We start from the raw sequence: 21,647 nt of genomic DNA on the forward strand, positions 1-21,647 counted from the left end.
GTATCGATGCTCTCGAGGATTAAATCTTGCTCGACGAGCTGTTTGTTTAATTGCTCCGCCATCATTACTTCGGAATAATTAAAACGGTAAGACTCGGATGTGATGATGTTTTCCAGTTCTTTCATCGATACCTTATGCTTGCGGCAAAGAAGAGCGATGACGTTCACGATGCCGATGAATCGAGGTATGCTTCTCATCTGGATGGTGGGATCGCTGGGATCAGATGGTAGTCTTGAGAAAGACTGTTTTTCTAGCCCTGAAAAGGACTGTTTATTCGCTGAACTGCAAGGTTCTGTACCTTGGAACATGTTCAGGCAAGGTGTGAAAATGCTGGAGACTTCAATTGAGCGTGGACGCTGATGTTCTGGAAAATAGTCTATCCAAACAAAATGAGTAATCTATCAATAACTTTACTATATTCACGAAGATGCTCGAGACTTCAATATCTCCATAGTAATTGGATAGACTACTCATTTAGTTTGGATAGACTATTTTGCAGAACATCAGCGTCCACGCTCAATTGAAGTCTCCAGCATTTTCACACCTTGCCTGAACATGTTCCAAGGTACAGAACCTCGCAGTTCAGCGAGGTAATGTAATAGACGTTACATTAGCAAACGGACCTCACATGTTACTTTTTGAAGGGTACTTTATTAGATGAACACCAAACCATCACTTAACTTTTTGGCCATTATATGATCGTCCCTTGTGAGATAAATTGAATAAAATGCATTGTTAAGATCAAATTTATTTTTATAAACTTTTTATATATATTGTACTTACATATATTACTTTTATATATATTATATATGTATATTACTTATATATATTACTTTTATATATATTACTTATATGTACTTATATACTTTTATTACTATTACTTATTACGAGTAATGTAAACTTATTCAGTTTGTTTGTCAGTAGCAAGTAATGTTTGCGTAGGTGATGACCATGATGCAATAGAGTCTGACGGAGATGGAGCAGGTGAGGGTGAAGCTGATGGTACAAAAATGTTCGATGTTTGCGATGACATCGACGAGTTTGAATTGCATGACAAAATAGATAACGGAGAGGAATTGCGCATGAAAGTATATGATGGCATTTGTGAAAAGCATGCAGAAGATTCAGGGAATAGAACTGTCTGATGACTTGATGGTAGACTTTGAAGCTGCTGGATTGTTTGTAATCCTTTTAGGAATCCGTCCATGAGCATATTCATCTGCTGCATTTGATGATCATGTTCTTTTTTCATCATCTCAGCCTCCCATTTCCTTTGTTCTTCTATTTGTGCTTGCAAAGATTTTGCAAGTAACTCATTTTGTGTATTAAAAATTTCCTGGAACATCTCAGCTTGTTTTTTAACAAACGTTTCACTGAAATGCTCTGCTCTCTTTACATTTGACAGCCGTCCTGCATAAAAGAAAACAAAATACTGCATATAACTTCTCTATCATCAACATCTACTTTCTGAATAAAATTACTAATGTTCAGTGTAAAATAATTATTTTTGTTTAGACAACTACATAAATGTTTATAAACATAAATAATGACCTTCAGTTTTCTGTCTTTTCTTATCTGGGACAAAGGATGGTACATCTTGAACTTCAACAATAATGTTATTTGCAATAAGCTCAGCATTATCAGCTGTTCCTTCTAAAATATAAATTATTTGTATGAAATATTATAATATAAATATTATTTGTATGAAATATAAATAAAGTAATCTAAAAGGAAAAGAATATGCATACATACGTATAATTTCCAGATCCTGACTTTCATTAGCATTAGATTCAATACCGACACCATCAACTGCTTTGGCTGATGGTCGACCACCAAGTAATTCGTCCATTGCTTCAAAATATAGAAATGACATACGATCATGTCCACTAATTGAATTATTTCTTTTGCATTTGTACTCTTCTTTTACATATCTTTCAGATGCTTCATTTTCAACTTCATTTGTTCACCACTTTTGATAAAATCAGCTTCTTTCATGTGTGGTTCTAAGGATTTATAAACATCGATATGCTTATATTTTTTTCCATCCATTAACTTTAAAATTCGTTTCTCAATACACAATTGAATGAAATAATTTGTTTCTTTTTCCGACCCGTTTGATCCTTTCTTTCTTTTATTTACTGGTTCCATGTCGTGTCTGTTGTCTTCTTCATAATTTTCGTCACGAGATGAACTACACGAGCTTTTTTCCATTTTATTACAAAAAAGTTACATTACTAATTGTAAGGCACGCACGTGGGAAAAAGTAACAAAAAAATTTAGCAGGTTGCTGTTACGCACAAACTTCATTGCACGTCAAAACAATTTTTAAAACAGAGCCATCTATCAGTATTTACTGGTACACTTTAGGTCACCTGCGTTTACACGCGATATATCGTACAACCTAAATTAGGTCAGGGATTGTGAAAAAGAGACCTGACCCAAGCAAGTTTGGGTCACTTCACAAGTGTTTACATCATCGCGACCTATCGTGTATAGGTCGAATATAGAGTATAGGTCGCGGACTAAAAGTACGGTGTAAACTAGGTCATAGAGTCGTATAATTATAGACCTCGCTTCTGAAGCACCCGGTGATATGAGCTGAACTTCGATGCGCTTGAAGTTGCAAATCCATAGAGAATCGTACAAAAATTAAAAATTAATACAAATAAAAAAAATTAAAAAATTTGAATTAAAACAAAACTTGGCGCTGCTAAATTTTAAAACTAACTTTAGAATATTGTTTAATTTAGCAGTGCCAAGTTTAGTTTTAATTAAAATTTTTTAATTTTTTTTATTTATATTAATTTTTAATTTTTGTACGATTCTATACGGATTTGCAACTTCAAGCGCATCGAAGTTCAGCTCATATCACCGGGTGCTTCAGAAGCGAGGTCTATAATTATACGACTCTATATGGGTTTGCAACTTTAATTTTTCATTGGTACAAGTTTCTACTTGCACTTGGTGCAATTTTTTTATATCATTATTTTTTTTAGTACGATGGGGTTTGCAACTTTAATTTTTCACTGGCGCGCGTGTACTTGGCGCCTTTTTTACCTTTCTTTTGAAAAGGTAAGTTTTTAGGGATTATATCATTCTTTTTTGTAGTATATGTTAAATTTTTATTGTAAAATAGTAGCGTAACAATAAATAGATCTCGTCTCTGTTTCCTTTATAGGGCGACAATAATATTGAACAAAGATATGCGATTAAATTTTGTGTTAAATTGAAAGAGAAGCCAGAAAAATAAGCGATACAGTTAAAAAAGCATTTGGTGATCATGTTTTATCATGTGTTCAAGTTTTTCGGTTACAACAAATAATTTTGGAAAACTGCGAAACAGTTGAAAATAAACCTTGAAGATGAACCGCGCGCTAGTAAAAACCTAAGCACGTGAAAAAGCATAATCAAATTTTTTTTTAACTTTCCATAACAATCCGTGGCGTTCTCTTTCAATTTAAAACAAAACTTATTAATCGCATATATTTGTTCAATATAGTGTTACCCCATAATGAAAACGATGATGAGGTCTAATAATATATTATAAATTTTCTGTACTAATAGTTATATAAGAGAACATAGCTAGAATATATCTTGTGGTAAGAGGGAGCAGATAGATAAAGCATGAGATTCACTTTAGAGAATTTCTGATTTTCAAATACTCATACCACATATATATATGTGATATACTATATTTTTTTCTTAATAACAACCGCATTTCTTCATAAGTATGTAATTATTGATATAAAATAAGATTTAATAAAAGCTAATATATAATAAATAACGTAAAAAGAAGTCATAAAAAATATGAATTTTTAACAACTCAGAGCATTCATAATAATGCTATGAGTTCTCAAATTTTTATGACTTATTTCTTTATATTATTTATCATTATTAGCTTTACTTTCTTATTTTATCAACAATTATATATTATAAAAGAAATAATAGTAGGATGGTAGCGCAATAGGAAAGTAACAATTATTATGGAAGAAATATATCACATATATGTTATATTGCATATCACATGTATGTAATATATATTGCAAAATTCTACTATTTCTTTCATAAATATATATTTCTACTTTGTTACGCTACAGTCCTATTATTTCTTTCATTACAATAACTACTTTTGTTACGCTATCATGTTAACAACTTATTACAATACGAAAGAAATAGTAGGATAGTAGCGTAACAAGAAAGTAATTGCAAATATATAAATATATATATTATGAAAAATTAGCAGAATCTACAGTTTGCAATACTATACTGTATACATATGTGAAATACATGTAAAATGCAATAGCACATATATATAATATATATTTTTTTCACAACTTTCCTGTTTTACTACCATTTTACTATTTTTTCATAAGTATGTAATTGTTGGTATAAAATAAAGAAATGAATAAAAGCTAATAAGCATTTTTAATAGCTTATAGCACGTATAATAGTGCTATATAAATTATCAAATTTTTATGACTTTTTCTTTACATTATTAACTTTTATTCACTTCCTTATTTTATATGAACAATTTTTTTATACGATTACAATGAATTTTTTATTTATTCTTCTCCAATTATCAAATTAATAAATTTAACCTACGCGTGTGATCAAAACTGACCTACGCGCGTCAAAACTGACAGATAACCTAATAATAATCTAACATTTAAGGAGATCAAGGCGCGACATCAACACAATCTAACATTATTGGCCGCGTTCAGCAGAAAAAGCTGCTTTGCAACTGTTGTAAAATTCGTGAATCTGATTGGTATATTCTCTTCATCTTAGCTGAACCTAAGAGAATACACCAATCAGATTCACGAATTTTACAACAGTTGCAAAACTGCTTTTTCTGCTGAACGCGGCCATATTGACTGCTCGAACAGTACATTTTGTCACGCACATGCGCATTGAGAAGATCGACGACGTCGATGACCAAAACTTGAACCAACAATTTTTTAATAAAACAAACTTTGCATTGTAATATCTCCGTTTATATAACACGTAGAGCAAAAATAAAGACATTTTCTTTATATAATTGAAACCCAAGCTATCGATTAAACCTATCAAGAATTCGATCAGTCCAGCCGTTCTATGAGATCTGATAATATCAGATACTCTCAAAAGTCCGACTCGCGTATAGATACACGGGGTGCTTTCCAGCAAGGAACACAGGCGACACTGTGTGGCACAGTGTCAGACACAGTGCTTTCCAACAACGACACAGCGAAGCACAACTGACACAGAATCGGTGTAGAGTTTGAGTGTGTTCCCTAGTCATTGTTGCCAATCTTTAAAAGTGAGAACTTTTTCGATCAATCCTAAATTAATAATTTGTGTCGATCTAGATATGTAATAAGCGCGACGAAGTCAAAAAGCTGAAGAAGAAAAAGATTTTAAACATGTTTCAATGTAAGCATGCTGTGCGAAAGTATTAACTCTCGACGAAGTACCGACTCATCAATGTTTTATTGGAAAGAATGTTTATGTGGAAAAAAATAATATTCTCTTTGCAACTACAGCAAAACAATGTAAGTATCTGGAAAAACACTTATGGTTTGCAAAAGTAAAGATTACTTACGGCTCGATATACTTTCTTTTTTCAGCATCTGATAGCTGTGATGCGAATAAGAAGCAAGATTTATCGGAAGCTGAATATATTCTTCCAGAAATATCTCCAGGATCTTCTGAGCCGGTGAATACAAAACAACGTATGTGTTTAATGAAAAATTTACGAGGGTTGTCTGAAAAGTTTCCGACCTAACAAAGATACAAGACATTTTTTCTTCAAATTAATTTTTATTTTTCTACATAGTCTCCTTGTAAGTCTATACACTTCTCCTAGCGATGCTCCCATCTCTTCAACCCGTCCAAATAGTACTCGGCGTCTTTCTCTGCAAAATAGTTGTTTACGAAGGTGATGGCCTCCTCATTCGACGAAAATCTCTGTCCTCCGAGCGCAACTTTTAGCTTAGGGAACAAAAAAAGTCGCTTGGGGCTAGATCTGGTGAGTAAGGAAGGTGGTCAAGCAGTTCAAACCGTAATTCGTGGATTTTCGCCATGGCAACCGCTGAGGTGTGAGACGGCGCATTGTCTTGGTGAAACAAAATTTTTTTTTTCTGCAAATGTGGCCGTTTTTTCGCAATTTCTGCCTTCAGCTTGTCAAGTACTGATGCGTAGTATGCTCCTGTAATGGTTTTTCCTTTTTGAAGATAATCGATTAAGATAACTCCATGACTATCCCAGAAAACAGTTGCCATCACTTTCCCAGCCGAAGGAACAACCTTTGCTTTTTTGGAGCCGATTCCCCCTTCGCAGTCCACTGTTTTGATTGTGTTTTTGTTTCTGGAGTATAATGGTGTATCCAAGTTTCATCTACAGTAATTAATCGGCGCCAAAACTCTGATTTATTGCGCCTAAACTGCGCCAACAGAGCGTTGGAAATGTTCATTCGAACACGTTTTTGGTCCAAAGTGAGCAAACGCGGCACCCAACGCGCGGACAGCTTTCTCATGCCTAAATCTTGATTCAATATGTGACAAACACGTTCTTCGGACATGTTCATAGCCTCTGCTATCTCTCTAACTTTAATTCGACGGTTGTCTAGCACCATTTGGTGAACTTGAGTGATATTATCGTCAGTGGTTGCAGTTTTTGGACGTCCCGAACGTTCATCGTCACCCAAGCTGGTACGGCCACGTTTAAATTCAGCAGCCCAAAATTTCACGGTGGTAAATGATGGTGCAGAGTCCCCGTACACAGCGTCCAACTCGTCTTTGATTTGCGTAGGCGTATTGCCTTTCAAAAACAAATATTTAATGACAGCTCGATACTCGATTTTTTCCATTTTCACAAAAACACTCACATCGACTCACTCAAATGATTGTCAAACAACAACTGCGCGTCCAAAATGGCTGAAATTTTGGTGAGTACCTTTCAAAGCATGCGCAAACACATTCCCCAACTTTTGTTTACGACTGCTGCCATCTTCATGTTGAGGTCGGAAACTTTTCAGACAACCCTCGTATCATAAAAAGAATAATGATATACGAGGTGTATGTCATATCTTATATCATATATCATATCTTATATCATATCTTATATATCATATCATGTCTTATATTTTTTAGAAGCTATTTGGGACAAACGTGCAGCACTTGCATTACTAGCTTTATATGAAGCAAATATAGAAAACATTGATCATCCTAAAAAGAAGACCAAAATATGGTCTACAATTTCCATGGGCTTGCTCGAACATGGTATTCAGGTGGATTTCATCTTAATACAATATGCATATATTAAAGATCTTTAAAATTTTTGCTATAAGATGGAATAAAATTTTATTGTAAAATACACTTATTTTTATATTATAAACATCAGGTATTGTTAAAATTGAAATTATTGCATAAAATTTTCAACTTACTTCATTATTGCAGGTGACCGATCAACAAGTTCGTTGGAAGATTAATGCACTATTGAAACGATACAAAGAAGTCATTGACAATAACTCGAAATCGGGGAGAGGAACTATGGAATTCGAATGGTTCCAGGTAATGGATGACTTTTTGGGAAAAAGGGCAATATAACAACCACAGGATATACTGTATCAAAAGTAGGTTTAGAAAAAGTGGAACCTTCTACGTCACAGCCAGTGAAAAAGTTTTATCGCGATTCTCGAAAAGTGAATGAACAATCAGCAATGAAAAGTTTGGCTACAATAGAGTCTTCTAACAATAGTCACAACACTGAGGAGAAGAAAACACCCACAACCCATGGCACTGGAAGTAACATCGCTAAAACAAAAATAGAATTAGAGAAACAGTGGTTGAAACACTTGCAATTAAAAGAAGAACGTGATAAAAATAAAGAAGAAAAAAACAAAGAATTGATTGAAAGTAAAAAAGAAGCTTTAAAATTGAAAAAGAGACATATGATTATGAAAGAAAAAGAAATGGAACAAAGGCATGATATTAATATGAATAAAATGAGCGAAAAAAGAAAAAGACATGCTGACATAATGGAAATCGAAAGACTGAAATACAAACTTTTAAAAAAATTTATAGAAAAAAAGGAAAACAGAAACATTGACGTGTCAGAAGAGTCAGATTGAAGATGTGATAAAGACGGTAGTTGCTCCTAACAATGAAAATCCTGCCAAGTTTCTTAATATAATTATTTTATTTCTTATTATTTGTTTTGTAAATGTTAAAATGTTTTATGACTTATGTTTTATGTTTGTGAAATTACGATTATAAAATTTTATGAAAATTACGAACAAAGTCATTAGATGTAAGCTTACTTTAACTGGATTCTGTAAAACGCAATATGCGGACATGTATCTATAATACACGTTACGTGTACTATAGATCATGCACGCGTGTGTTTTATGGAATCCAGCCTATCATGTATTCTGATCTCTATAAAACCATAATAATTTTTATAGTTGTAAGAAATGTTGTTCCTTAAAAAAATTCTACTTTTATAATATATATATAATAGTAAAATATATTAACATATATTTTGTGATTGTCATGGTATTGTTTTAATATTATAACTAAATAAGCGTTAATTTTGAGGAAAGAAATAAATTTATTGAACTATATACAGACATACAAATTAATTCACTTGTTACATAACATTATGGCCTAGTTTACACAGATAATTTTATACGCGTATTAAAAAGTAAATAGTAAGTAGTAAATTAGTTTATTAGCTGATTAGTTCAAAAATACTACTTGATATGAGTATCAAGTCATTCATATCGCATAAAGAGTTTATAGCAAATTATTAATTATTAATTATTAATTATTAATTATATGTATATTATAATGAAACTTAATCACATAATTTAAAAAAAATAGCAAATAACAAAAAGAGTAAAATCATTGTTAGTCGGTATTCAATTAGGAAATAATTCATAAAATAATTCAGTTCTACGGTCCATCCCAACTGTTCTATTATCTATTGCTTCTTGTTCAATATCATTATTAGTAATTACACTGGTACAATCATTCAAAGCTTCTGGAAAATCGTATATATCATTTTTCTCAATACAGTAATTATGTAATATACATGCTGCAATTACAGTGTTAATGACAATAGGTAAGTCACGATATTCAGTGAAAAACTTAATACGGCGAAATCGTCCTTTCAATTGACCGAATGCTCGTTCAATTGCCATTCGCGTTGAAGAATGAATATAATTGAACTCTACTTGTTGAGGAGTAAAATGTCCATTGTCTCGAAATGGAGGAACAAACCAAGGTAACAACGGATATGCCGAATCGCCTAACAAAAATGTCTTATCGGGAAATAATAGTTCTTGATTCATAGATGCTTCATGAAATAGCTCAGATCTTCTGAGAATACGAGCATCATGAAGGGAACCGGGGTCACCACAATACACATTGATAAACCGCATATCTGCATCTGCAACTGCTTGCAAAGAGATTGAGAAAAATTTTTTTCGATTGCAATAGTCTCGTGCACGGTCTAAAGGCTTTTCTATTCGTATATGTGTTCCATCAATGGCTCCTAAGATTTTTGGAATACCTTTCTTTGACGAAAATCTTTCACTTACAGCTATAGCTTCAAGGCCCTGTGGCCATTTGATTATTGAATTAAATTTTGTTAAAAGCCAAGTTACTACTCGCCGTAGAACTCGAAATACAGAAGAAATGGATACATCAAATTTGTCTGACATAGTTCGCAATGGTTCAGTGTTTGCGATATACCATAAAAATAGTAGAAAACTTAACTTTGCAGATATAGGTTTGACTCCAAAAGAATGTGAGGGTATAAAACCGGATAACTCCAATTCATCTAAAAATAAAATGATATCACTGTTAATACCATTGTATTTGTAGAGCTGTCAAACACTAATGCACAATGTATATATTACCAATTAGTTTTGATGCAGTGCACTGATTTAATCGTAAATGTTGTTTATATTTTACATCAGTCCAAGAATCAATAATCTGAAGATAATTTTTAACGCGCTGTCTCCATTCATCACTTGTCAAGTGAAGCATCAGTGGGAATAATAATAAGTCCTCGTCCTCTTCACCATCATCACTAGATGAACTCGCACTGTCTTCTGTATTGCTTTTTTCACTCATAGCACTGTCTATTGAACTGCTACTGCTGCTAAAATATGTTTCAGCAAGTTGACAAATAATATCATCGTTGTCCATCTATAAAACAAGAATATTCTATTATAATCTGGAAAATTGATAAATTATAAAATAGAGTATATTCGGCTGTATCCAGAATTGTATTCGTAGGAATGTATCAAACAAATTATCTCGTTTGCAGAAAAATGATCATTAACATTTGATTGTATATTTGAATATTTTTTAAAACTATCCAATGATCATTAACATTTGAATGTATATTTGAATAATATTTTTTAAAACTATCCGTGTAAATTGTTATTGTAATACTTTAATACTAATAACCTTTTATATCAGCATTAGTTTTTGTTTTTATCATTACCTTATTTTATTGCTTTTACACTTTAAAATTATCCTAGTGAAAAATTCTAGTGAAAATATTAATGTAGTCCGCAATGGTCGAGTTTTGCGTTCCAACAAACATTCATGCACAGTGTTTGAGTGTGTCGCACTGTGTCGCACTGTGTCACCTAGCTGGAAAAGAAGCACGGAGTGCCTCGCGGTTGCTGCGCATAGGCTCGCTACGCGTGGTCTTGGCGCGAGACACTACCGTGTCTCTTGATATATATTTTTTGTATTTTTAATTTAATTTTAGAAGATTATTTGATTTTAATCAATATTTCAATGAACTCCAGTTAATAATGTTCAATTATAATGTTGATAATAACGCAATTTTTAGTAAAGTTTTACAAATTTTAAAACAAAATAATATTTTTGTAAGTTTATTATTAAAAAATGTAAATGTGATCTTATATTATTTATTTCTATTTCTATACATATAGTTATTAAATCGTCATTAGGATACGTTAATTGAAATTTTGGTTTACTTTCACTAAAATTAAAGTTTTGATCATTACTGGATTCTTCCTGAAAATCACAATTTTCATTACAGTTTTTATTTGTATCATTAATATTCTTAATTAAAGAAGTATTAGTAAGAAGAAATAAGTAACAAAATTAATATATTTTCTTTTTTAATATGATTTAAATTATGAAATGTTTCAAAATTTTTATTTTTGAAAGCTAAAAATGTATCCTTAAAATCTTTTTTAAAACCATTAATGCAAACGAGCAAATGCCACATTTCAATTCTTTTAATAAAGCAGTTGCAACAAATTCACTAACATATATTATTACTTCCCCACCAGCACACAAACGACGGGCGAACGTTTGGTAAACGAATTTTCGTTTGGAGTGCGCGTAATCGTGCGTTCCCTGAACCAACCAAACGAAAATCGCCGAACGGCGAAGCCGCCTGAAGATATAAGATATCTCGTATGTCGCCTGAACGTTCCGTGATCGTTCGGAATGACTCGAGTATCTTCGGCTGTTATAAACTTACGGGCATCAGCCAATTATTTGCCAACTATACATATAATGAATAGTAAAATTGCTATTTTCAACTAGAAAGCATAAATACATGATCAGATAAAATTATATAATGATTGTGCGCAAAATAACAAACAATACAAGTGGCTGCAGGTGGCGTTGATACGTAAAAAAAGTGAATGCTGCCATGACTTCCGTCAGTGATTTACTCCCGCCTATTTCTTTTTACTCAATAGTTGATGAGTGACCGAATTTACGGAACTTTGATTCGAACTTTCTTTTTCTTCTTGGAATAAGTATTGTCAAGGTAAGTACGATTTGAGCAATAAAAAGAAAGATCAAATGTCTTGAATCGTTAATAGAATTTTAAATGTTTGACGGTCGATGTGCACCCAAATCCGCATGCACAAATAAGGCGGATGAAAAAATTTGATTTTTATTTTAACACACTTAATCTTTGAAATTTCACAGTCTTTTCAGTACTCTTCTTCTCATTGTATTTAATTTTTATGTTTTGTTTGCAAATTATTGCGAGGTTAATCAGTAAAGGACTCATAACCTATAATAAAGAATGAGTTTTAGTAAGAGCCACTTTCTTTTAATTTTACTGAAAATTTTTTCTGCCACTTTTTCTTTGATATTTAAAATAGTCTACATAATATTTTATTGAGTACTTTAATGTTTATATATTTTTCCAATATATATTTTGATCACACAATGCACAATAATATTTATATCTTCAATTTTTCTCCAATTTTTTATTAGGAAACCTATTCTTTCACATATAGACTTACAATTTTGATGTGAATTCTGATATGAATTAAGACAACTTAAACAATAATATATCTATAAATAATACACTCAATAAATTCAATAAATAGAATTCAATAAACAGTGTCACTATACTATTAAAATGTTATTACTGTTTTAGAGTCTTTATAGGAAATGGCGAAGATTACAACTGAATAGTGTACCTCGTGATGTATTGTTTATGGCTATATCAATGGCATTAGCACCAAGTAATTTATTCCACGAATCAGTGAACATTATGCAAACTATTGCTGATAATGTTTCTACAACTCATCCTGATATCTTACTCTTCATGGCTTACTTACGTACTATTTGGTTACCTATAGCATCTAAAGTGTCTGTTTTTAAATGTCCTCTCCGTACCAATAATTTAGTTGAAAGTTTCCACCATGTTGCGACACAAAAAATTGGTACACATTGTCCATCTTTGTGGATATTTTTAAGTAAATATTGTGCAAAAGTCTCGAATAATCACATTTGAACACAAGTCTGCATTTAATTTTCTTTTATTTATGGAAATTTCTAAATATGGTTTTACAGATTATTTAGAAGAACTTATATCAAATCAAGAACTTGATTATCATCGACTACAAAACAATGTGCGTCCAAGACGACCCTCTACGCGATTCAATAACCAAAGAAATGCACAAATTGTAGAAGGACAGAATTCTCTCATGAATGGTTCTATCGTTCTGTTCAATAATATGAACAACCAAAAATGTTGGAAGGTATTAATTTTTTTAAAACTAGTTTTGAATATTTTATAATTTTTGAAAACATATTGTCTTATTCTATTTTGTATAATAAAACAATTGTATATATCAAATTATAATTTATTATAATATTTTAGTTGTATATACTCTCTCTTATTAATTTTTTATAATTCTTAATTCTTTGTAGACATTGATGATGATGCTGAAATAGATGAAAGTTTGCTCTCAGATGAAACTTTCAGTAAATATAGATTATTATTTAGTATAGATTATTCAGTAAGTACAGATTATAGATTATTATTTATTTATAACAAAGATTATATATATGTTATACATATCAGGTTAGCATAATCCTCCCTCTCCCTCTCTCTCTCTCTCTCTCTCTCTCTCTCTCCCCCTCTCCCCCCACCCCCACTCACACCCACTCACACCCACACACACCCACACACCCACACACCCACACACCCACACACACACCCACACACACACCCACACACTCACACACTCACACACACACACACACACACACACACACACACACACACACACACACACACACACACACATGTATACACACACCATATATATGTATACACACACACACACCATATATATGTATGTATGTGTATTTATAGATATGTCTTTACAAAATCAACAGTCTATTCAAAGAACTCCTAATCGAAGAAATCATAACCGATTACAAACTATGACTGTCAGCCACAGAGAAAATGATCAATTTATTGAATCTACAGGTAATATTGCAAAATAAACAATGAGACGTAATATATTTTATAATATTATTGTATAATATATATGTATATACAGCGCAGGTAATACATAGTCGGTAGTATATTGTATTTGTTACTTAATTATTACTTGACACTTAAATATCTATTTTATATTATACTAGAACAACACACAAAGCGCACGCTTCGCGCGCGCCACTTATATATATATATATTGTAAATACATTAATATTATATATATATATATATATATATATGTGTGTATCTATGCGGAAAAAAAATGATGTTGTATCAACAGCATCAGTGTAATTGAAATAAATTTGGTTGATGCAATAACAATATTAATGAACGAAAAACATCTAATACTTGTTTTAATAATTGAAATATTTGATCTAATAATATTACTGTATTTGAAAAATTTTGTTGTATCAATCACATATCTACTCATCCTATACACATCTTTCTTTATTATAATTACATTTAAATTAAATAACTTGCTTGATATATAATTGAGTATAATGTAATCCATGTAACTATATCTGCTGTCGGCTCAACTGTGTGAAATAATTAAAGTAAATTAACGGTAGGGTTAACGTTTATGCGGTTAATACAATTGCATTATCTTGTTGATTGAAATACAATTAATTTTATCTATATACATTTTGTATATTAGTACAAATGAATTATTTGTCAGATGTTACACTTAAATATTATTGATTCATACACAATTGTTTTTTAGAGAAAATAGAAATGTTTATACATTGATTATACATCTGCTTGATGCAATCAACACATATAATCATTAATATTTTTGTGTTTTAATTGTATCAAGCGGAGATGTAATCAATATAAAACTATTTTTGTTTCTTTTAAACAAAAAAATGCGTATGATTCAATAATATTTAACTATAACACCTGACACACATAATGCTGTTAATTTAACTATGTAAAATACTTAAAACAAGTCAACGACACAATTAATATCATTATGATCAATATATATGCATTATCTTGTTGATTAAAATACAATTTATTTCATCCGTATACATTTTGTATATTGGTACAAATGAAATATTTGTCAGATGTTACACTTAAATATTATTGATTCATGCGTGTTGATATTGTTTGATCGGGACACCCCGTATTACACGATCGCGGGTCGATGGCAAATCACGTGTTTCGTCACCGAGCTCCTCGATTAGTTAACGCATCGCCCAATCGCGTAATCGCGAGTTTCGCGAACATTCTTGCGAACGGGACCTCACCGAACGATGTCGACCATGCGGTATCGGTCATTGTATCCCGCCCGCGCGTGTTAGTGCGTGCCAACTTCTTTTTCGTCATCTGTGCGATCGGCGGGCATTGTTCACGCGAGTTAATGCGTGTCTGCTCTCTTGCCGTCGCTTCCGTGTGATCGGCGGACATTGTAATTGTGTCGTTGTGCGCGCTGCTTTCTTGCCGTCACTATCCTTGCGACCGGCGTATATTGAACGTTCGTGTTCGTGCCTGCGCCTTCAGATCGACATTGTACGTGCATTTTATATGCTTCTCTTGTACATCGTCTTCCGCGTGATCGGCGGACATTGTACGTACAGTCTATATGCACTCTCATGTCGCCATCCGTCTGATTCTTTTGTTATTTGAGAGACCAGTCTGAACACGTTTTATAACGGTCGCCTTTGCTCGGTCCTTTTACAGTGGTTATGGTTTATCAAGAGAGTGTCACAAATTTGTTTTTAGTGTTTGAGTCAAAGTAAAAATACTGTCGTATTGTCGTATTGTAAAAAGATTATATATGTAAGAACATTATAATGGCTAATAAAGAGACAGTCAATCTCCTGAAAGATTGGGGCTTGGAAGATAACCTTATTCAACATTTCAAAGGTAAATATTATTATTATCTAAATATCTTATTTTTAATTATTATTAGGTGAGCATATTCAGTTAATAGTGTAATTGCTAAATTGAGTTAACGTTTTTCGTCTATCTTTAATTAAACATACATGGGAAAAACGCTGTTACTTCGATTAATTATCGACGTTACGAGCTGCCACACACATAAATAGTTCATTCAACTGTATTTGCTATTGACTGTATTTCATTGTAATCTTTTTTTTTTAAATTAACTGTAAACACAATTAAATAAATTATTTATGTGGCAGCCTATGTCGACTTTAATAGAAACAATAGCATTCTTTCCTGTATAATAATAATGTACAAGAGCTATTGATTGATTCGCATATTATTTTTACTATTATGTTAATTTTTTTCGATTTACATATCTATAGTTCCTTGCTACTATATAAATACGCACAAAATAATATGTGATTCGTATAACAATATGCAATATAATGTTTTTGACAATTAATTATTTTTTGGTATATACAGCACAAGCAATTGATTTCACTTCATTGCAAAATCTAACACACGATTTAATAAAAGAATTGATTTCAACAATTGGTTTAAGAATGCGCTTCATAACGAAATGGAAGGAACATTTTCGGATTTCAAATGATGTAATTATATTTTTTTCTTATTATTACAAGATTTTTTAATTTTGTAAATAATTTTATAAATAATACAGGAACAAGACCACGATACCGATACAGCGAGCGATAGTTCTGGCGAATCAAAAGAAAACATTGAGTCGTCACCTTTGAAAAAATAAAAATGTTTTGTTGGAACACAGATGTATAGAAGACTTCAACGGCCTACTGTCCGTGAAATATTAAAAGAAAATGAACAAGGTCGCTTGATATTACGAAGTTATTTACAAACCAAGACACTGTCGAAGCATTCCAGACATTCTTATTGAATTATTAACCTCACATTTATTAAATACTGTTAAAGGGTAAGTTAAATGTTTTACTTTTTAGTATAAGTATATAAAATATAATTTAGTTAAATAATTTTTTTTATAATAGGCTGGTTAATAAACATGATTTTTTGCATCTTGCTCGAGGAATAATAGAAGTATTCCCATCGGAGAACATCAATTTATATTATGTTGCACCAATATCTAAACAGAACTCTCGAAATAAAAAATCGATTTCTGTACGCGGTAAACTTGTAGACAAATATCGAAATAAATTGCGACAAAATAAACGTATACTAGCAGATATTTCTGATATTACAAGTTCTAATACTGATCAAGAAAGTGAAGCATCTAATGACGGTAAGTATTTCAATAGATTTTAAATATTTTCTTAATTATATAATATGATCTATAATTCTATTTTTAGTTACAAGTGAAGTGTTGGAGACAAGCGCCAAATGGTTGGAAACTAATCGAGAACCGTGGGAAGTGGTTGAAAGCCACTGGAAGGCTACTGCTACTATTCGTTTGCAAGACAATCGAAACAATCGGAATACTTCGCTATCCGAAATATTAGAAAAATAGCCGATTTTAACTCATCCAATGGGCTGGTTATTAATAGTCCAGGATTTTGAACATTTCGAATTAAGTTCGACAGAAGACGCTATTAGTCAGTGGCCTCAATTCTTCCAAAACGTTTTAAAAGTTTGTCCTCTTGAGAAGAAGAAAATTCCTCGAGTAAATGAACTATTACAAATAATAGGAAGTGATCAAAGCGATGGTATGTTATTTGTATATTATTGCATAATAATTTTTATGCAGTTATAAACTTGAAAATATAATTTGTATAACGTTTTCGGAAACAGAATCTAAAGCTATTGCGCAATTGTGTGCACTGTCATACATGATTCCTCCAAGAGGACGAGTTACAACAACAAAGAAGGGTCATTGGAAACCTTCAATGATTGAATCTGAAGAAAGTCTTGTTGTACACGTCAAGGTATGATTTAAAGTTTTATTTAATTTTTTCAAAAAATAATGCATGTACTTTATAATCATGATTTTTCAGACTGCTGGAGATATAAGTGATATTCGACAAAAACGAATTGATGCGATGTACCAGATGAATTTGACACTTCAACCATATATTATTGTCGTAGGACCTACTTTGGCTGATATCATCGTTTTTTATATCTGTGGACAAGGTCTTATGCAACGTAACATCTGCGTTTAGAGCAATCGACACTTGCTTCAAAATCTTTCATGTGATGAATATCGAATATCCGGCAGCAGCTCATCATATATGGCTACTGATCCAACGTGAGTTGTATAACTTTACAACAAAATACGATAAAACACCGTCACATATTTTAGAAATAATAAGTACGTTAAAAAATACTCCTTAAAATTTATGATAAAGTTTAAAATATTACAAAAGTTACAAATATTATTATTGATATAACCGTGGTCTCATATATAGTTCCTTTTATTTGATATTTAGAAACACAGTTCCTTTTATTTGATATTTAATAATTTATAAAGTTTATTTCATTTCTGCGATATTAAGTATAAAAATAACATTTTAAGTACTTTATAAAAATATAGTTTATTCTAAAATTTAATTCTTTAACATTCTATTTTAATTAATAATATTAATTCAAATAGAATTATATTAAAATTAAAATTCTATTAATAATTAATAACACTAAAATTTTTTATAATGTATTCTTGCCCATTTTGCTTCGAATCGTATGGCTCTATTAGATGTTTGAAAGCACATTGTAAATTAAAACATTCTACAAAACTGCATTCTTTTTTTCGATGTCGACAAGAATTGTCAACAAAAATGTTGTGTTCTCGCACTTTTAGTGATATTTATAGTTTTCTTAAACATTTATCCAGAACTCATTTAGAAACTAATATTAAAGACAATATTGAAACCAATAATAAGTCATTTTGCAATGATAATAATGTTTTAGATATTGATAAAAGTTTTATGGAAGAGATCACATTTAGTAATTTACCCTCACAATCAATGCCTTCTACTTCTTGTGCTATTAGTAATAGCGATAACAATTTTAAGGACATAACTGTTGTAGAATTTACAGAAAAGATCGCACAAATTTCATCTTTATTTATTGCAAATTTATACTCTCGACCATCATTACCGCGTAAACTTTGTCAGGAAATAATAGAATCAATAAAAAATTTTCTTAATTGCGTAAAAATTATAGAGGAAAAATACAAGTCAATTGAGCAGAATCCTAATGAAGATTTAAGTACTATGTTTGATATTTTAAGTAATGCATTTGCAGATCATTCCTCAGAATATCAAACAATGCTTTATTTTAAATCATTAAATTCTCTAATAGTACTGCAAGAAATATGCATCGGCGCATTTATTGATTCTAAACTTATGAATACTGCTAAACAAATGCTCGTAAAAAATCGAAAAATATGCATTGTACCTCTTGAAAAAATATTAAAGACCTTTTTAGAGTTGCCAAATGTATATAACAAAATAATGTCAAACATTATAAAAAGTGAACAGAACAAAATAACAACAAGTATATTGCAAAATGAAATACGGCATTCTATTAAACAACAGCATAACAACGATTTACTACCTTTGATTCTTTATTACGATGAATTGGAAATAAATAATCCTTTAGGTACTCATCGAGGTTTACATAAGCTTGGAGTAGTATATTGCACTATCGGTGGTATCGAGAAACAATACGCGAGTATGCTTGAAAATATTTTTTTGATACAACTACATAACGTTACTGATTACGTACAAGTTGGTAATAAGCAGATTTTTGCACCTCTCATTAATGAGATTAATAAACTTCAGATTAACGGTATAACAATAAATATCGGAAACTCGGAAAAAAAGGTAAATTTTGCACTAATGAATATTCTTGGAGATAATTTAGGGCTTCATGCTATTTTCGGGTTAAATACAAGCTTCAATTCTAATTATTCCTGTAGAATATGCTTAGTAGATACATTAACTCGTCAAAAACAGATTCTTGAAGATGTTGAGTTACTTCGAAATGTTGAAAATTATGCAATAGATGTCAATGATAGAAATCATGGTATTACCGAGGAATGTACTTTCCATTCGATAACCAATTTTCACATCACAAAAAATCTCTGTGTCGATGTCATGCATGATTTATATGAGGGAATTTGTCGCTACGATTTAAGTCAATTGTTAAATAGGTTAATAAATAAGGACAAATTATTTTCTCTTGAAAGATTAAATAATAGAATTTATTCTTTTGATTACGGGGATAATCATTCAACAAACATACCGCCTTTAATTAACATAAATGCTTTAAAAAATAAATATAGTATTTATTCTGCAGCTGAAATGGCATGTCTTTGGCAATATTTAGGTTTGATAATTGGCGATCTTATACCAAAAAAAAATAAAACTTGGAAATTATACATACTTCTTAGAAAAATGATGTCTATTATAATGGCAAAAGAAGTAACCGATGAAAATTGTAGCTTATTGAAAAAGCTAACAAGTGAACATCATAAATTATATATAAATTTATTTGATGATATATTAAAACCGAAGCATCATCTTTTACTTCATTACCCACGAGTTATGCAACAGATAGGTCCTCTCAAATATGTGTCGTCCATACGATTTGAAGCAAAACATAAAGAACTTAAACAGACTGCAAATGCTATTACATCTAGAAAAAATCCTGCGTATTCATTAGCTATGAAACATCAACTAATTAAATTGTAGATTTATCTCAAATAAGGGTTTTGAAAATCGTTTAAAGTGGGGTGTCATCTTACATAACAATTTGATGGATATCGACCTTTTCAATAATTTTAAGTGTATACTACCGTTTGTTTCTTTTGATAGTTATAAATGTGTATCTTGGATAAAAGTTAATGGAACTCTTTATAAACCGAACATGGTTATTGTAATAGATCAAACTAATAGCAAATTTGGCAATATTCAATATATTATAAAAAATGATTCATATGAAACTTTCTTTATATGTAAGGAACTAAAAACAGTTCAGTTTAATTTTCATTTTTACGCATATGAGATAGAAGACACACAGTCTTGGGTATTTATGCCTCAGTCAAAACTTGAGACGTATAAAACTTGTAATAAACATTTTATTGAGGGGAAAAGATATATTCCAGTGCTTTAAAACTGTTTATAGTTTAACGATTTTCAAAACCCTTATTATATATAAGTACGTATATATAAGTGTTTTTTATATTTTACGAAATTTTTTGTTACGTATAAAGCTTGTAAGCATTTTATTGAGGATAAAAGCTATTTTCCTTTGTACTTTAAAGTGTTTATAGTTTGTTATGCTGTATCATTATATATAAGCACGTATATAAGTGTTTTGTTTTGTGATTATTCTAATATGATATAATAAATTTCTTTGTAATAGAAAAACATTTATAATTTCTTGAACTTTCTCACCTTTCACAATTACGTAAAGATATTTATCAATATTAATCATAAAGTGCTTGAAATACCATTTTTTGTTATTTTAGGTAATTGTTTTAGATAGAATTCGTAAAATATATAAATATTGTTGTCAAATTGATTCGCAAAAGTATTTTGCGTTATTTGTAACACAATTCCTATAGTGCAACTGTCCATGTTGCCATATTAAAGTAATGTAATGTTAAAATTCCTATCATATTCTATTACTTAAATTACATGTGTAATTTGCGTAATTATTAATGTCTACTAATGTGATTATAAAATAACATGACAGTATGACAGTATTTGAAATATACAATCGTTGTTGTTTTAAATGGATGTAGAATTCGTAAAAGCTATTTATGTATTTTTTTTAAAGAGGAAATTAAAAATAATTTTAAATTAAAAATAATTCAATATAAACAATTATTCTTACCTATTTAGTCTAAGGATTAATTATTTACATTGAATTGAAAATTATAATTTCCTCTTTTTTAAAGAATAATACATAAACAGCTTCTACGAATTCTACATCTATTTAAAACAACAGCAACGATTATATGTTTCAAGCATATTGTTATGTTA

General features: G+C 30.8%; 3 protein-coding genes across 6 annotated transcripts; 2 read left to right on the plus strand and 1 right to left on the minus strand.

Moving 5' to 3' along the window:
- Positions 1-4,784: 4,784 nt before the first annotated feature.
- LOC145943989 (uncharacterized) lies at positions 4,785-10,031 on the minus strand. The gene is made up of 5 exons (XM_083051921.1): positions 9,902-10,031; positions 8,938-9,822; positions 6,432-6,798; positions 6,040-6,345; positions 4,785-4,794 (listed from the first exon to the last, which is right to left on the minus strand). The coding sequence occupies exons 1-5, from the start codon at positions 10,029-10,031 to the stop codon at positions 4,785-4,787; spliced, it is 1,698 nt and encodes a 565-aa protein (XP_082908047.1).
- A 2,450-nt stretch (positions 10,032-12,481) lies between these two features.
- On the plus strand, positions 12,482-13,829 carry LOC145944151 (uncharacterized). Its single transcript, XM_083052296.1, has 4 exons — positions 12,482-12,754; positions 12,852-13,039; positions 13,212-13,300; positions 13,660-13,829. Exons 1-3 carry the CDS (start codon positions 12,493-12,495, stop codon positions 13,233-13,235), a joined length of 474 nt encoding a protein of 157 aa, XP_082908422.1. The 5' UTR covers positions 12,482-12,492; the 3' UTR covers positions 13,236-13,300; positions 13,660-13,829.
- A 1,060-nt stretch (positions 13,830-14,889) lies between these two features.
- Positions 14,890-20,911, plus strand: LOC145943772 (uncharacterized). Of its 4 annotated transcripts, none has more exons than XM_083051587.1 (7): positions 14,894-15,654; positions 16,159-16,286; positions 16,355-16,621; positions 16,695-16,945; positions 17,013-17,366; positions 17,452-17,585; positions 17,655-20,911. In XM_083051587.1, the coding sequence occupies exons 5-7, from the start codon at positions 17,189-17,191 to the stop codon at positions 17,817-17,819; spliced, it is 477 nt and encodes a 158-aa protein (XP_082907713.1). In that variant the 5' UTR covers positions 14,894-15,654; positions 16,159-16,286; positions 16,355-16,621; positions 16,695-16,945; positions 17,013-17,188; the 3' UTR covers positions 17,820-20,911. The 4 variants fall into 4 exon arrangements, 3 of the variants coding, with proteins under 3 accessions (XP_082907713.1, XP_082907715.1, XP_082907714.1); XM_083051589.1 differs by having other exon boundaries at positions 16,238-16,286; XM_083051588.1 differs by lacking the exon at positions 16,159-16,286.
- Positions 20,912-21,647: the final 736 nt, after the last annotated feature.

This window comes from Prenolepis imparis, unplaced genomic scaffold, assembly GCF_030444845.1.
Source record: "Prenolepis imparis isolate NDT839.2.m4 unplaced genomic scaffold, iyPreImpa1.0 SCAF_12, whole genome shotgun sequence".
NCBI lineage: Eukaryota > Metazoa > Arthropoda > Insecta > Hymenoptera > Formicidae > Prenolepis > Prenolepis imparis.

Coding starts and splice junctions, on each gene's coding strand:
- LOC145943989 (XM_083051921.1), bottom strand. CDS start 10,031: ATGCTTCACTTGACAAGTGATGAATGGAGACAGCGCGTTAAAAATTAT. Junction 6,799..8,937: donor TAGAACAGTTGGGATGGACC/GTAGAACTGAAT, acceptor TGTTTTTGAAAG/GCAATACGCCTACGCAAATC. Junction 6,346..6,431: donor ATGAACATTTCCAACGCTCT/GTTGGCGCAGTT, acceptor ATTATACTCCAG/AAACAAAAACACAATCAAAA.
- LOC145944151 (XM_083052296.1), top strand. CDS start 12,493: ATGGCTATATCAATGGCATTAGCACCAAGTAATTTATTCCACGAATCA. Junction 12,755..12,851: donor ATCTTTGTGGATATTTTTAA/GTAAATATTGTG, acceptor ATGGTTTTACAG/ATTATTTAGAAGAACTTATA. Junction 13,040..13,211: donor ACAACCAAAAATGTTGGAAG/GTATTAATTTTT, acceptor AATTCTTTGTAG/ACATTGATGATGATGCTGAA.
- LOC145943772 (XM_083051587.1), top strand. CDS start 17,189: ATGGGCTGGTTATTAATAGTCCAGGATTTTGAACATTTCGAATTAAGT. Junction 17,367..17,451: donor AGGAAGTGATCAAAGCGATG/GTATGTTATTTG, acceptor TTTCGGAAACAG/AATCTAAAGCTATTGCGCAA. Junction 17,586..17,654: donor GTCTTGTTGTACACGTCAAG/GTATGATTTAAA, acceptor ATGATTTTTCAG/ACTGCTGGAGATATAAGTGA.